We start from the raw sequence: 17,814 nt of genomic DNA, 5'->3' as shown, positions 1-17,814 counted from the left end.
AAAAATGTTCAAAAAATTTTTTGACCCTCTAAATTTTACTTTTTTTTTAGTGAAATTTGGATTTTTGCTGTTTTTAGATGCAATTCTTTTATAAAATGAAATTTAAAAAATGAACAAGCCCATTGTGCACAAAATAGAAAAACAGCTGCACAACTTTCAAATAAATTTGTGCGCGGTCGCGCTCCCGCACAGCTTTGAGGGAACATTGGAGATCACAGTCAAAATTTTTACAAAAAGCTGGCATAAAATGTTTTTACTGATTCAAAAAAATTTTTATAATAAAAAAAGTGGCCATAGAGTTTCGCAAACTGAACATTTTGCTTTTTTCAAAATATCTCAAAAACCCATACGAAGTATATGATCACTATTAAGATAGTAACAAATGGTCTAAAACTTTTCCTCTCAACATATTATGAGATTATCAATTTAAGAGTATACTCACCGTTACACGATTCACAAGCTTTTCCCCCCAATGAGACTGCCGGATCCGAGCTGCCATTGCTACTTCCATTTACCACACCTTTATTGTTATTGAGCGCGGCAGGATTTGGTTTATTACTGAAAATAATTCGATTAATTCACCGAATACATTATACAAACATTAATACGAACTCACTAGTTAGGAATGTAGACTTGTTTCAGTTTAGACTCCGCTTCCACGGCTTTCACGCGCTTCTGCTGTACGTATCTGTCCGTGGTCTTCCACATGTAATAGTACTCGATTATGTTCTTCAGGGTCTTCCAAGGGAGGAAATCTTGACGGATATCATTGAAGTCTTTGCCGTACTTGTCCAATGCCTCCTCGAATAGATTTGCTTCGCTCGCGCTCCACTCTTCCATTTCGTCCCGACACAGAACAGGGCCACTAGAAGGTACTAAAGAACACAACGCACTAGACAAGTTATAACCGTGGCGGTGGAGGGTGTCCATGGCATGAAAAAGGGTTATATCACGACTCGCTGCCGCTGCCGACATGTGCAGCGATGGTTGTTTCACGCTCGAACTACAGTCCAGAGCCCTGGCGAAGGTACCCACAGATCTCGACACAACTAGGAATTGATCGATTTGTCTGTCACTTAGGTTATGCTCGGGAGTCCAGACCAGAGTCTCCAGTTCCGTCAACTCCCGTTCATCACTATCACCTTCTCTAAGCATAGGTGGAACGTCGCACTGGTATCGGCTACCCACGCGAATCTCACCTTTGTCCGCTAAGAGAGTCTTTTGCGTTGGATCGAAAACTAGGCAGTAAAAAAACATATCGTCTTTATTTAGGTAGGAGGTAAGTGCTTCTGTTTCATTGAATAGGGTTACCGAACATTTCCCTCGAATGTGTGTCGCTGGCAACGTTTCCACTTGCCGAGAGAGAAATAGCTCGCGGTGTCTCATCTGATGTCTTTGCTTGGGACTTAACTGATCCGCTCTGCTCCCCGTTTCAGGTATTGGACTTCCATTGGATTCGTCTAAGGCACCTAATAATACACAGGATAATCAGTTACGTAAGGGCTATGTCTATATTTGAAGTGTTTGAACTGAAATCTTTGAGTAACACTTGTTTTTGAAGGCGTCTTGCAACAGATTGTAAACATAATCAAACTATTTTTCTTGAAGAAATTATACTCTTATTTAAAAATTATTATTTCTAATTTCATTTGTATCTTTGTTAAACATAATTTTATAAGGTTTATTATTATTATTATTTTATTTATTCTTGATGTAACATTGTTAAACCATGTTTATATATTTTTTATGTTTATTTGTTATAAATTTTGTATATCAACCTCGTTCAGATTTAGTTTTTACTTGTTAACCCATAATAACTAAAATTCTTTTGGAAAACTGCAGTTTCTACAGTAAAAAATTGAGTTGAATAACACAGGCCAACAAAAAAAATATTTTTTTTTTTGGTTCTATATTGAATATGCAATTATTTCAATACTATCTTTGGTAAATATGAAGAATACCGACTCTATCCCGATTTTAACCTAGGTGACTGATTTTCTATGAATTTTTATGTTAAGAAAATAGTAAGTAATAGTATTTTTGTCAGTGATATTTAATTTTAAATTACATTTTATACAAGTTTTGTTTATGAATTGCAACTAGTTCATACAAATCTGCTGACTGCACTGTGGAAATTGAATCGACAACAATAATTTTTTTGTTATAAAAATGTCACAAAAATGATAAATTCTAAGTTACCATAAAAAATTAAAATGACCAATTTTCTCCGTTATTTCAACAATTCTTTTTAAATCAATATTTGTAGTTTGTTAATATTTTTTTAATAGACAAAGTCAACAATTGCATTTCTTAAATGACCAATAAGAGAATCTGTTTAGAAATTAAAAATAAACATTCAAATATTGTTTTTTGATGGAGATATAAATATGGTAAGATTAATAAAACACCAATTCAATGAAAATAATGAATGACTAAAAGCGATTAGTTCTCCAGTTACTGGTTTTTTTAATGTCATCATTTTATCCATATTTATTTTAAATGTGTCATCACAAAAATTCCAAAAAAAAAACATTGACGCAGAAATTTTGAATTGCTTCTAAAAAATCAAGTTATGATTTTGAGCTATTTAAAATTAGATTTATAATAAAAAAATTTACTGTTTCTTTTCGTCAAACTAATGGTTTAGACTTTAGAGTTACCTATTTTCTATTTATTTAACCTTATTTTAGACTCAAAAAATTCTCTTAAACTCCCAAATGGCCCTTTTCCGTCTTTGACATATAATTAGAAATCAAGTGCACAGATCAAATTTTCAAAATACTAAAAATGACGTTGAAATTCTGAGGTTGTTAGTGAAAAGATCTCAGTGACTCCAATAACGGTTGACAATTATACAGGGTGTTTCAGAACATGTGGGCAATCTCTCCGATTATACAGGGGCCGTTAAAATGACAAGTTTCGTATAAAACTTTTCCCTAGCGTCATTCGCAATACGCGTGGAGAGCCACGTGGCCTCAACGACTGCGAATACTGAAATCCGATTTTACAATCGTCGTTGCGATAGTGTTTACAAAAGTTTTTTAGTAGTTAGCGTCAAAAATGGCTTGCGTGTAGAGCAACTCGAAATTGATGGATATCGTTTTAATTTATAAGACAACATTTGTATTATGGTGAAGCAAGACAATGTATTAGTTCGTAGAAACTGAGTGAGACAGACCCAAATGTGTTTACACGTTGGTGGATAAAATTTTGAATAGATGTAACATCAGGTATATTAAATTATTTTATTATAAAAAACCACAAATTAATTTTATTAATTAATAATAACAATAGCGGCAAATGCAGTTGAATTTGCTGATACAAAATAAGTGCTATAAAATTATATTTATTTCTTTCCTTGCAAAGTTTTTGTGTTTTTATCACATTGCCGCCATGTCGGTCGCTTTGTGGGAGGTTAGGTTTTACAGTGGACCAGTTTCCAGTGTCATGCAGAAGTGTATTTTTAAATTATTTTCGATCTGCCCTTTTTGATTTTTTCTGTACATCCAAATTTTCTTTTTTTGGATAAGTTCTGAATCACCCTGTATAGTTACGTACAACAGTTTCACCTTGTATCATATCTATGCAAACTTGTTTATATGTATCCATCTTATTTGACTGTGTTCCTGTAGTTTTTTTTAGTATTATAAGTAACATAAATATAATGAAAAAAATGGCTAATTGTAAGTATCTCCATCACATGCTGCAATTCGTATTCTATCCATTTCTTTAAAAACAAAACTGAATTGTTTATAAAAAACAATACCTATATTCCTTTTCTATTAAAGTTAATCTATAAAACTATATCATTTATAAAGTGCGATCAATAGTTCTAGCCAGTAAAGCCGGAAAGTTTATAAAACATTTTTATTTGGCGGAAATTTTGAAAAATATAATATTCAATTATGCATCTTTTTTAAATTAATTGATTTTGATTCATGTATGTGCAATAAAATTCATTATTTAATTTAAACAATAGTTTACAATTCGACCCTAAGGTTTAAGTGGACAATGGTTTGCTTCTGTAGTCAGTGGCGTACACAGAAAAAAACTTTGTGAGGGAAGGCGAATTCAAATAGAGGTGGTGGTAGTGGATCTACGTCAATTTCTTAAGTATACGATTTTTCATATGATAATTAGAAGAACAGTGAAATACCTTCCCCCTCAAAAAAAGATACAAGTCTCATTAAAATAATAAAAAATAGATTTTAAAGCTTGTGAGAACATCACCTGTTTACAGTTTCTTTCTTTAACAATGCCCTTAGTTAAAACAAATATAAATAAATCTTATTTTATAAGAATTTAGGAAAATAATTATAATTGCACGAGCGTATCTTTTTAATAAACTATATAAAAACCTAGAATATGGAATAACTCAGTAACATGGAATGTGCCCTTAAAAAAATAAAGCATTCAAACGTCTGGACAAATTTCCATAGAGTATTTTATTTTATAAATCCTATTTTATTTTTAGCTGGAGCTGAAAATATTTCTAATACTATATGCCGAGCATTACTTAATATAAATATTTACTTTTCTTACGACATTATTGTGAGTACCTAAATATAATAAAATATCGACAAGTCAGTATGAAACTTTTACCTGGATTCGATAAACGGATCCATGGATAATCCGTAACGAATTTTTCCAGAAAATATGTTTACCGTATTTATTATACCTAAGACGTAAACCCCTAATAAAACGGATTTTAATGGGAAAGGATTGTCTTATGCCATAAATTAAATGTTAAATGTTTAAACTTTCAATTTCTCTCAATACAATAAAAATTGCTAACTGTTGTATGCAAACAAAATAGAACCTTGAGTCGGTGTTATTATTTTTTAATATGTTTTTACATATGTAAGAGTAATAAGTTTCAATAATTATCAAATAAGTTTTTTTTTGAAACTGATACAATTCCTGAGGAGCTGAATTTCTTTTAAAGGTTAACTCTACAGAGACCGCTTGCTTATTTTGAATATTAGGATGATAAAAATAGACAAAACACGAAACAAAGCGCATGCATAATTAAAACATCGATTATAACTATCAAATAAAATTATGATCAGTGAATATTTCACGTGTCATAAATGTTATTATAACCAATCAGTTAACGGTAGATATTTTGGAGGTCAAAATTATGTATCATATTCATGATATTGAGGTTACATCATAACCGTACAATAACATATACAGACTGTCCACATTGTGGGAGGGTCTCACATATCTCGCTTATGCGTGAAGATACAAAAACGCAGGTGCATATTCAAATTCTGTGTTCGTTGTGTATATTTGCTGCAATGAGGCGCTAAATAAATCCAAACTCCGGATTCACACATGCATTATTCGTATACGCATACTCGTCTAGATTCGGTAAACTTTGACACATCAGAGGACCCGAATAATTTCTTTAGTCCTGTTTAAAAATAACTATTATTTCTTTTGGAAATGGTATGGACCAATTTAAAAACGGTCATAGGACATAATTTGTAATTATTTTTTTATATTTCTAAATTAAAATAATATATTACTATAAGTATCTTACAAACAATGAATCAACTGATAATTTAATTTAAATAAATTTATTTCCATGGTTATCGTGATTTGCGAGATAAAGCAAACTTTTATTTTTCAAAATGGACACGGGCCGACATCTTTTTCTGCTTTAGTTGAGATAAATATTCGTACGTCCATTCTATTTTATAAAACAGAAAATGATAAAATGAACAGTATATGTGTTTTGGAAATATGACACCAATCTGAAACAAGAGATAACGTCATTTTATGCGAAATGTTTCCTGTGAATATGCATCCGAAAGGCCTTATAAAAAACATAGCGTACTGACAAAAACACATTTTATTTTTTTAAAATAACTCCAAGCTATAGTCTGTCTGGAAATGAATGAGAGTAATAAAACCCCGAGATAAGAACCGGCCATGGGCGTGGTAATATTTCGTTTCAGCTAATTATCGGGTAACACTAATGCTAACAGGTAATGGGTGTACATTAGTATATTTTACTGGATACATCATAGGGCAGGAGCCAGTGTATTGTGACAGATCAATCCAGTCTTAGAGCTGAATATACGAAGACGTGCTAGTGCAGTAGAGTAAAATTCGACTTGTGTTTAGTGACTATTGTGCCAGTGGATATAATATTGTTTGGGTAAAATGTCGAGCTTATCAGATTACGTACCTGCTAAACGCGTGATAACTGGCAAAGATGTATACATCATGTACAAAAAGAAGAGGAGAAAATGTGGGAACTCGATAATTTAATTGACGTTACTGTAGAACCTATCGTTATCAATCTAGGAGACGAAGATAATTCATCAGAATATTCAGAGGATGAATTTTAATATACCTACTTTTTTATTTTCTTTATTGTACATTTATACAACACTACATTTACTCACTATAATTTGAATTTTCAAAATACATATATTTTTGTGTGGAATAAAAGTCTATTCATTAAATTTAAATAAATATTTTGATAATAATATTGAATAATTTTATTTGAATTACTAAAAACCCTCTTAACCCGGTTATGATGCTTAAAGTAGCCTCATGTTTTGAAATGCTGTTTTTATATTGTTTACTTATAAGAGAAATGGACCGAGAAATTGAAGCGGCATAGACAAAGACGGATTGTCGGGGATTAAATTTTAGCTACCTGTTACAATTTAGTACAACCCGGTCACACAAAGTTTTTTTAAAAGTGCTCCTCATCTATACTGATAATACATAATATAAAAATATTGAATATAAGCACCAGTACTACATTTATTTACGATTCGCATACATAATAAGCTTTTATTACTCTCTTTCTATTCTAAACAGACTATAATCGGATACAAACTAACCATGCTACAGGTCTTTAAATTATCGATTGCTATAATCTTATACAGCAAGAAATGTTTTTTTTTTTATGTACAGGGTGATTCACTATATTTTGACTCCCCCATTAACTTTTTTGTTTTTACAGTTATTAAAAAATGTGAAATACAAAAGTTGCACGATTTTTTATGAAGTTTTCGAAAATGATAGTAGAAAATCAAATGAAGTCTAAACAAAATGACAGCAGATGTTATCCTTGTTAATTTAAATAGAACACCCTGTATATTTTTACATATTTGAATAGAACGTTCCCTGTCGAGCATAGACATATAGGGTTTGTTGTGTCCATCTTATGTTAAACAATAAGCGAGATATTATTAAAAAACGAAAAGAAGGGTTTTTTATAGTTCTAGTTATTTTACATTATTTTAAAAAAATATATATTTGTTCGAATATTCAAAATATTCAATGACGTCGAATTTATTTGGTTTTTCTCCGCCACTAGTGCACGTATTTATATCTAAATTCAGTAGATTTTTACCTTTACTTAGATAAATTGTTAGTCGAAGTTTCATTATTCTGCATCAAACTTCAGAGATATTTTATGAAAGATGTTTTTTTTTAATTTCAACTTTCCAAATTACTTTTTGACGTAAAATCACTCAACGAATCTAATATATTGAATACCTTAGAACCTCGTGTCATCAAAATGCATGCAAAAACCTTTACTGCCATTTTTCTTCGGAAATGGACAATTTTTTTCGATAAAAAAACCCTTACATGTATCCACTATGCCATTATGAGTGAGAATAAAGATATTCTATACGAGGCTATTGCAATATTCATATAAAGATCTGTGCTTCTTTTAAAGATTCATTTTATAGTTATTTAAAAAAGTATTTCTGTAGTGCCCTTATAACTTTTTTCGGGCCTATGTTTATAGGAAAAGTTTTGTTTCATTTCCTATTTCCTACTTCAATTTATAGACGAACGGTCCATCCCTAAAAAGATGCTTAGAAAATGTAGGTCGCCGACCACGAGGAGAGGCCAGGATGAAACCTTTTGTAATCGATGCATTGAGTTATTGCGAACAAAAAACCTAAGTAACATCTTTGTGTTCGAGTGGCAGGTAATTTGTTATTAACAAAAAAGCAAAATAAAAATATTGCAAAAAAACGCTCTGTAAACAATTTTCTTTGCACGACAGCACTATATCTATATATAGTGATACGTAGGGGTGGCGCGTGGGCACTAGCGGCCGAAATTCAACTGCAAATTTAACGGGTTAAAAAAAAGGGGCGGGTTTAAAAAAATACTACATTAAAGTATAAGTCTCGAGGATCATTTTGCGCTTTTGAACGTTTCGAAAGCTTTGGTAGGAGCTGAGATATGATTTTTTAAAGTTGGCAACTTTTAGCCATTTTTCGACTTTAAATCGCCCCTAGCTCGAAAAGGAAGCGTTCTACGAAAAAATGTCAAGAGACAAAAAGTGTTTAATTTTGCACAATTTACCTTTTTTGCAATATTTTTATTTTGCAACTTTTTTGTTAATAACAAATTACCTGCCACTCGGACACAAAGATGTAACTTAGGTTTTTTGTTCGCAATAACTCAATGCATCGATTACAAAAGGTTTCATCCTGGCCTCTCCTCGTGGTCGGTGACCTTGATTTTCTAAGCATCTTTTTAGGGGTGGACCGTTCGTCTATTAGTAACAACATCCTGTACATATAATAATGATAAATTTACTGAATTCTAATTCATGTTTCCATCGTTTCTTTAGCGTTAATGATTTTGAAGATAGGTATTTAAAGTAAAAGATTCATTGATTACATAATTCTGCAATAACTTTGCTAATTCAACCGATTGTCTCTGCTTAAAATGTTAACCATATACGAAGATAGAAAATTCCGAATACTTTTAAAGTCTTCAATTTCTTTGTTAGAAAACAAAATTTCTCTCTTGAGCCCTTCTGCCCTTCATACATTAACGTGCACTGTTTGTACAAGCAAGTGTGGAGTCAGGTTTAAGTTAAAATATCTACCGTTATATCATTCCTCTGATTTATTGCCTAATTTGTCATTAAATGGATACGAATATGCAATTTTAATTCAGTATACTAAAAAGTAAGGCAGTCCCGATGTCACAACTAATTTTTGAATATTTGACATCAACTATACGAGTAACCAGCAATTGAAAATATTACCACCTTTTTCGATAAAAATTATTTTTCTCAGACATAATATGTAAAGGAATAGTCAAATAAAACATACAAACATACACAAAGTAGGTAAAAATTTGGAATAAAAACATTTTCCCATTAAAAACTGCTTTACAGCTTTCCTAAAGAAATAGTTACAATTTTCTAAAATTATATCCAAAAATATTGCGAATTCAACACATTAGAATAATGTAGGTAGCTGATTTGGAGTACATTTCTTATAAAGATCAATTTCCCAGACAATCGTTTTTACTGTTCGTTCTACCGTAACACTTGTTGATAAAGTACCCTTCGCTTGAGCTTTAAAATTCATTGTAATGCATACATTTGAATTTAAAAATTCATAAAAGACGTTTAAATACGATATACAGAAATACGCGAACCACGAAACACAAAATTTATTTGTAAAAGTAATTTCCACCAATTATTAAAGTTTGGCGCGCAAAATAAATGTTTTAAACGGGTGCCTGTTGTCGCGCTAATTCGTGACGTCAGTTAGTGCGGTCGAGAATCGAGAAGAATTACAAAGACAGGACGGCTCGACAGCATGGGTAGATTAACAACAAAAATCTAGAGACAGCCGAATTCACTTTGCTTCGCAGTTCTCCGCATTCGCGTTTCTTTAGATTAGGTTCCGTATCGTCGGCTGGGAGTAGGGTATTAACCACCTTTTCAAATATTAACAGAAAATGAAATGATGTTAAATCATTATTTAACTATAAATTGAAAGAATTATAAAACTAAAACGAATTTAGCGGATGTTAATAGGAAGTTCAACTAAAATTTCGTAACACTGTCCTCTTTTCTTTTATTAACGGGAAACAGAGAGGTGTTACTTAAACAGGGTTCATAGTTCAAAAATAATATACCTAGAATTCCTTATTTTTTTTCAGGTTTTCCCCGACATAAAAAATATCCAGGTCACTTGCAGTTCATTTTTACATACTAATTGGTGTTTATGCATTAAACTTTTCTAAATCCATAATCTTTTTTATACCCAAAGAACCTCTTATAAAAGTTTCAAAACCACAAATAGTTTTCCCTTTCAAGAACCCAGGGCCGGTTTTCACAAAATTTCCAGTTGCAATCATTAAATTCCCTTAATTCATGAATACTTTTAAAATTCCCTGACTATACCGTTTTTTATGAAGAATAATGAATTTCCTGACTTCTTCCGGTATTCTCGGTTTTCCAGGCGAACTTTTTTAAATAAGAACTATTCTGTAATAACAACGCCCGTTGCCTAATACATCACAAGCTGATTTGAGTTTTTTTTGAGAAATTGCTTTTACGGTTCGTATTAACTTTCAAACTTTCATTATCAAATAATACTCAGTGACAAATCGCTACACAATTTTTTATGCAAACGCCTTATTGTAGATTTAACGGCAGACGGACGAGACGTAGGTTGTGTTCTCAGTTGCACTAACTGACGTCACAATATGTTCTTGATCACGAGATAATAATTTTAATATTTACATAATTTTAAACATATACAGGGTGATTCAGTTATACTATCATTAATTTTAAACACATTCGGACGGCATAATGAAGACAGGAAATCGAAAAAAAAATTACCCGACTTTTTAAAAAATAAGCCCTTAACTACCGTTAATCGACGCCCTACTTCGCAACAGGAAACGCGCTGGCCGGCGAACTACAAAATGTTCGAACGTTGAAGCGAGACAGCTGATTTCCTCAGTCGAATTTTGCAATTGGTTTCAAAACCAAAGGCAGCGGATCCGAACTTGTTAATAACATTTTTTTTAAACCATATTGGCATTTTAAACAGGTAGGTACCATACTACTCTTTGAAAAGCAATGTCACTACGTACTACAAACTGAATAATTAATTGAACATAATACTAAAAACTCATATTCATTTAGAAAACAGTGAAATCGTTAACGTTTTGTCGTTCACTACAGATTAAAAACACAGTTGAAGCTAGGTTACTGACCTAATACGATAGGTCAAGAATTTCAAGATTCACTCTCGATAAACTTTTGTAGGTCAGCGGTCAGGAGCGGCCCGAAAAGGGTTTTAAATAATGATTTGACAATATTTTTTTCAACGTAAGTACTTAGGAATGCATTATAAAATTTATTTAATCTCATATTCGCATTCTATTCATTTTCCCCTATCTTCCCTTAAAATTAATGACATTATGACTAAATAATCCTGTATAGGTACATAATTTTTAGCATTAAACATTTTTTTTTTCACCACTTAGTTGTTGAATATAGAAAGAAATTAAATTTTGATGCATGTTGCTTATTTTACTATTTTTTAGTTCACAGTGGCTGTCATAGGCAATATTTAAAACTTCAGCTTATCCTAAACATCAGTTCTATACCGGATGTACCAGAATATGTGGGCAATCTCTCGGATTTATACAGGAGACGTTAAAATAATTTGACAAGTTCCTATAAAAATAAAATCGATAAGACTCCTTAAAAATTGACCCATGAAAACAATTTGGCTTATTTGGTTTGCCAGGGACGGACAAGCTGCAGCACAATGTCAATTTTTTTACACCCTTTACGATAAAGGCACAAAATAATATTTTTAGATAACTTGAACCTTAATCTAAAAAAGGGCATTCTTGGTTGATATCGATAAAATGAACTGTTTTCGAGAAAACACTATTTTTGTTTAATATGATTTTTATTACATAATTTTGTCCCTAGCTCTGCGAATTGAAGATCCTCTGTTGTCCACCGTATTAAAAAATAATTAAATTACACAAAGTCGAGCACAAAGTATTTTAAAAGCTATGAAATAATATCGATTTTCAAGGGTCTGTATGTCCGTAGGGGGGCCTCTAGTGGAAATTTCTATAGGAACTTGTCATGTTATTTTAACGTCCCCTGTATAAATCCGAGAGATTACCCACATATTTTGGGACACCATGTATAGACCGATACAAATATCAAGGTAGCATTGGTTAGTTTATAATCTATTACACATAAAGAAACAGTTTTGTTATAGCACAAAAATTATGCAATTTAATGTTTTATTTCTATTTATATTACCGTGAACGGGCTTGCATGATTATAGAGAAAGTATTTCCTTCTATAAGAAAGTTCTTCAGAAAAAATTAAATTATCAGCGAAAAATAAGAAAATGTTTACTGTCCTTTTACGATTTTTGTTTTGACTATTTTCTAATACTAATTTAACACCACTATCTACATATTTTTATAATTAAACGTATGGTGGGGTCTTGTTTACATATTCGCAAATTTTGTGGCAAACTGCGAGTTATACAGACATTTAAACGATTAACAAATTAGTAGATATGTTGGTCTCTAAAAACCGTTTATCAGAAGTGGGTGTCATACTAAAAAAATGCCTATTAAAAGAATTAATTAGATTCAATCAACGTCATAAAAAACTATCCAAATATTTGGAACTTTTACGAGGCGTTCAAGTCTGTGTCTATTTGGAGATATAATAACAAAAATATCGCAAATGTACATCTCATTAAATTTTGTAAACAATTTTATTGCGATGTCAGTGAAGAGTCACAAAGCATGATGGTGTGTGCTTTGTGATGAAGAATAAACCAATTTTATTTGGAGGAAAATATCGCAAATGACAAAATGACTATTATTGGATTCATAAATATTCTTCAATTAAGTACTATATCTGAATCAGCGTTGCCAGTTATTTTTTTCGGGCAAAACGGGATTTTGAAACTTTTTGAATAAAAAAGCGGGAATCTTTCGTCCAAAAACGGAAGAAAATAATTGATGCCTAAAGAAAAAACAAAACAAGAGCGAGAAAAGCGGGACTGAGCGTGTCATTTAATTTTGGGTTAAAAATCGGGAAGTCTGGCATCGCTGATCTGAATCCACTGTAGTAATGAAATTATTTATGATTTAAACTGGAGTTTAATTACATCTCTAAAAGTAGTAAGGCAACCCTAACAATGTTTATATGGCTTGAAAGGAAATTTCAATCTGCATACGACAAAGTAAAAAAATACAGGGTGTTCCATTTAAGTTAACTTTATTATATTTAAAGTTATCAAAATGTAATAGCAAAAATGAAACACCTAGTATTAAATGTTTTAATTTGCTGGTATACCATAATTTAGTGTTACCTATGCCCCTTAAAAGTACCAAAAATCCACTTGACATCACGCTCCTGAAAAGAGTTACTAGCATCTTCGCGGACTCTTGTATCTGTCAAACTTTTTCTTTAAAAATTAATATCTTAAAATCTATAACTCCTAGATATAGGGAATATTTAATAAAGTGACCCTCAAATTTTATGTAGAATCTGAAAATGCAATAATACAGAGTGCCCATTTCTTAAAATAACGAAGTTGGGTGTCGAGGTGCTGGAGAATTCTACATATTTTAGTTGTGTTTGCCCTAGGGATATTGCCATGTTGCCAGGAGACACCCTATATAAGTCAATTGTGACTTCTCACTTTTGCTAATTAGACGAGGCATGGTGGGGAGTCAGCAACTATTTTTTTTTTAAATATTACGAACCTATTAGGGCAGTTTAATGGAAGTTTCAGTTAAGAACATTAGAATCATTAGAATATTAAGTATTTTATATGTATTACTGGGAAAACACATTAACCTAGAAGTATTGCAGCTGTTTTAAAAATGAAACAAAAAATAAAATTGATTCATTTCCGAGATATAGTTCAGAAATATGATATGATATGTTCAATTGACAAATTGCCTCTTTTTGTGACACACGTTCTTAGATCTGACGGCGCTGATTACGATACACCCTCTAGCGGTGGTATAAGTTCCACTGAAACGTCGAACGACCAAATGGAGTAATTTATGAATTTTTTTTACAGGTGATAAAGAGTTTAAAACCGGTCTCGATTTTGAGAATACGTCTTGTAATCTATTTTCCCTTTTAAGAAACATTGATAGAAGGGGTACTAACTTTTGCCATCATTAGTGATGTCTAAATATAAAATAATTTTAAATATCCTTGATAACACTACTTCTGTTCAGAAGTTATCTTATATAGATATGTCACTTAAAAAATATTTACTTTATATCGAATTACATATCAAGATATAATGTACAGGGTGTGCCGAAATTCATTCAACAAAATTTGGTCATAGATTTTGAAGACAAATTTAGGAGACCCGTATTTTTTTAATTTGCCAAGTGGACCCCTCTTTCGGAGTTACAGTCCCCTGAAGTCCGCCCCTAAGAATAATTTTTTTTTATATCTCGCAACCCCCTTAAGACAATTTCTCGTGGGCCCTCGTCTTTGGAGCCAAAAAAATTTGGTCACATATTTAAATTTCCTAAAAATTGTCAGTCCACTAGGAAGCCATTAAATTTAGAAACTTTTCGTCTCTTTACACTTTTTTCGTAAAACGAAATGTTTTCGAGAAAAATGTCAAAATGTGATCGAATGCATATTGTGATTCGCCATTCTCCTCAAAAACATTGCACAAACAAATATTAAGATACAAAAAAGTTTCTAAATTCAATGGCTTTCTAGCTAACTAATAATTTAAAAAAAAATCAAATTTGCGACTAATTTTTTTTGGTTCCAAAGACAAGAGGGCCCACGAAAAAGTGTCTTAAGGCGGTTTCTCTCCAAAAAAACGTAGCACTGTGAGATTCCACATATCATAAAACCCCTGTGTACCAAATTTAGTGATTCTCGTACATGGTTTTGAGATATAAAAAAGACATCTTAGTGGCAGATTTTAGGGAGCTGTAACTCCGAAAGTTGGGGCCAGTTGGCAAAAAGAAAAATTACGGGTCCCCTAAATTTGTCTTGAGAATCTTTGTTGCATGAATCTCGGGACACCATGTATAATAAAAAATTTAAATTCAAGAAGGCAATTTTTTAGATTTTAGTGAAAAATTAAAATAATCATAGTTTTATTATCTCTTGTTTGCCGTCACATCGTCACCATTTTCAAAGTTTGGAATAAAGAATGTGTAGAGTGCTGATCGCATTATGAATCCCTCTTTTGAGTTAATTAATTAAATGACCTACAAAAAATTTAACGTTTAAACAAAAGAAAAGGGTGTTCATCAGAGACGTGGGGATGACGTCAAATCAATATGCAAGCAAATACTGTGCTTTCGATTCTGCAGATGTCATATTGTCCCTAAATGAAATGATAATCGTATTCTCTGCAATAATGTAACTCCGAATAAGAATATGGCCGAGTCGAAGCTTCAGATTCACTGGTACGACGATGTGCGGGCATAAGTGTTGCTTGTCTCTAGCTTATATTATATTAGCCTCTGTCTGAATCTGAAGCCTCGACTTTCCATTATGGCCATACTGTAACTCACATAACCTCACATATTTTTTTATTGCCGCTGTCACATAGAAGATGGCATTTGTCAAATAAAATGTTATAATTTAATTAAAAAAAAAAAAATGTTTAGGTTTATACAAAATACATTCCGTTGAAGTTATATAAATTAATTGACAAGACACTTCATGTGAATTTAATTAGGTACGTTTAGTTTTATTTAAGAAATCAATTTGAAATTCTTCTTAAGAGACGAAAGTAGCATTTCCGGTTTAAGAGAAAAAAATGTCACCTTCGCAGCGATCGCGAAAATCATTACTTTCGTATAGATATACAAATAGAAAATAATGCTTCCTATGTATAATTTACATGGTGCACCATTAATATTGGACCAGAAGAGGCGAAATATACAGGGTGTTTCTGAAACCAGTGCGTTCCTTGAAAAGGGTGATAGAGGACACGAAAATTAGCAACTATTCTCAAGCAATTGATGGTTTAAATGCTTCTGTTTTCAAGAAAATTAGTTAAGAAAACTAGCCATAAATTTAAGCCATGTGCATCTTGTGCACGTGCACAACCAGAATGCTTGGGACTCGCTACAAGCGTGAAGCGCTTTTCTAATTGGCTGACTTTTCCACAATCAAGCAAATCTGATGGTAGGTCAGTAATCAATACGTCTTGTGTTCTTTAGTAGTGTGTTGCAATATTACTTAGCCGGCGTATAAAATGTTTTCTGATCAAGAACTTAGCAGATACGGTGTTGTTAATGTACGAAGAATGTCAGTACAATTTAAATGAGACTTGTCTTTCTCTATGGTCCGTTACCGTCATAAGAGACGATAACCTAACAGTAGAACCGTGCAAAAGGCACTTCAAAAGTTACGCAATACCGAGAATGTCTACCTGACATACAAAGGCCGCAACATGTTTTAGACAATGAAGAAAACATCATAAACCTCGTTGAGGAAGATCTGAGGCACAATACTCGCGACATTATTGGCCGAGAAGTGGGTGTATCTAACATATCAGGCGTTATTCAATAACAATGATTTTCAGCCCCGTGTGGAATTTTGCCAATGGTTTCGACATCAAAGAGCACAAGATCCGGATTTTACAAGCAAGGTGCTTTTTACTGATGAATGTTGTTTTACTAGATATGGCATACTAAATTTTCACAACATAACTATTGGTGTGATGCAAATCTTCACGTTGTTCAAAGACCTCGGTTCCAGCAACAGTTTCCAGTGAATGTTTGGTGACAGAATTTTGACCGTCGTTTGAAAGCATGTATATTAGCATATGGAAACAACTTTGAACAATTTTTATAGAGCAGATCGTCTATTGGTGATTCATTTATTCGTTTAATTGTTGTGTTATCTTTAAACGAGATTTGAATAAATTTCAGCATTTTCGAACACAAAATTTAAACGTCAAAACCGCCATCAGAGTTTCCGCATGGCAGCGCGCGGCAGCTTCGACATCAAGTTTTTTTTTCAATTTAAAACGTAATGTTTTAGACCATCAGTGGCTTAATAAAAGTTGCTTATTTTCGTGCCCTATATCATTTTCAAGGAACACACTTATTTCAGAAACACCCTGTATATCTAAATGTCAAAGTTGAAATTATTTTTCCTGCACGTTTTCGAGTACCGTTCAACCCATTGTCACAAAATTAAGTAGCGCAATATTTTTGAGTATAAGCAATCAAAATTTATGTATGAAAATATGGTTCGGCCATAGAAAGCCGCAATCGCAAATACAAGATGATAAATTTATCGCATATTTTATATTAACGAAACGTTCTATTGACTACAGTGTCTATCCGGATTTCGGACATCATTTCTATGTAAAAATCCAGAAATCTGTCGTAAAAGATTTCTGTTTACGCACGAATTTAAAAATGCTATTGAAATTTATAAAAAATAGGTATTGTAATACGACAAATGAATCGACAGTAAAATTTAATTAATTAAACTAATTATTACAACTTCAGTAAATTTTCGATATAGTTTCCACCTATTTCTATGCATTTTCTAATTTCTCTTGATAAGATTATATTTTACCCAGAAATACAATTAGGTGCCCCCTAATAAAATTGACTGCAACTTGGATTTGTTCGCATAGTTCCAGTATCGAATCAATTATATGTATTTGCGTATACGAAGGTCTTCATATGTACCAAAACATAATAATCTAAGGAATTCAATAATTTTTCTGAGGGCCATGCTAATTCACTTTCTCGGTCGATCCACCTCAAGATGATTTCGATTGGAAGAGCAAAATTAGATAGAGTTCCGTCCTGCAAAACCACATTCTATCCCGTATCTTTAGCGCGAATTATTGTCTTTTATATCACAAAGAGGAATTTGCAGAAAAAAGACCACTGAAGAACAAACGGTCGCAATAGTTAATTTTAAATATGTGCTGAAAGTGGCTTTCTCTCTTAACAAGCGGATTTTCTGTGTAAAAATTTTAATCTTTCGTTCATAAA

General features: G+C 32.2%; 1 protein-coding gene across 1 annotated transcript in view; it reads right to left on the bottom strand.

Annotated features, from left to right (window-relative positions):
* The window catches only part of LOC108903908 (metastasis-associated protein MTA3), a 34,091-nt gene that overhangs the window by 13,641 nt on the left and 2,636 nt on the right, over window positions 1–17,814 (bottom strand). The window contains exons 3-4 of the mRNA XM_018706251.1: window positions 617–1,469; window positions 443–558 (exon numbers count right to left, since the gene is read on the bottom strand). Of these exons, the coding sequence (XP_018561767.1) occupies window positions 443–558; window positions 617–1,469 (969 nt within the window). The remainder of the gene's footprint in view (window positions 1–442; window positions 559–616; window positions 1,470–17,814) is intronic.

Source organism: Anoplophora glabripennis, unplaced genomic scaffold (genome assembly GCF_000390285.2).
Source record: "Anoplophora glabripennis isolate ALB-LARVAE unplaced genomic scaffold, Agla_2.0 scaffold123, whole genome shotgun sequence".
Lineage (NCBI taxonomy): Eukaryota > Metazoa > Arthropoda > Insecta > Coleoptera > Cerambycidae > Anoplophora > Anoplophora glabripennis.
Note: the sequence above shows the minus strand (reverse complement) of the source record. Positions and strands in the feature narration are given on the sequence as shown.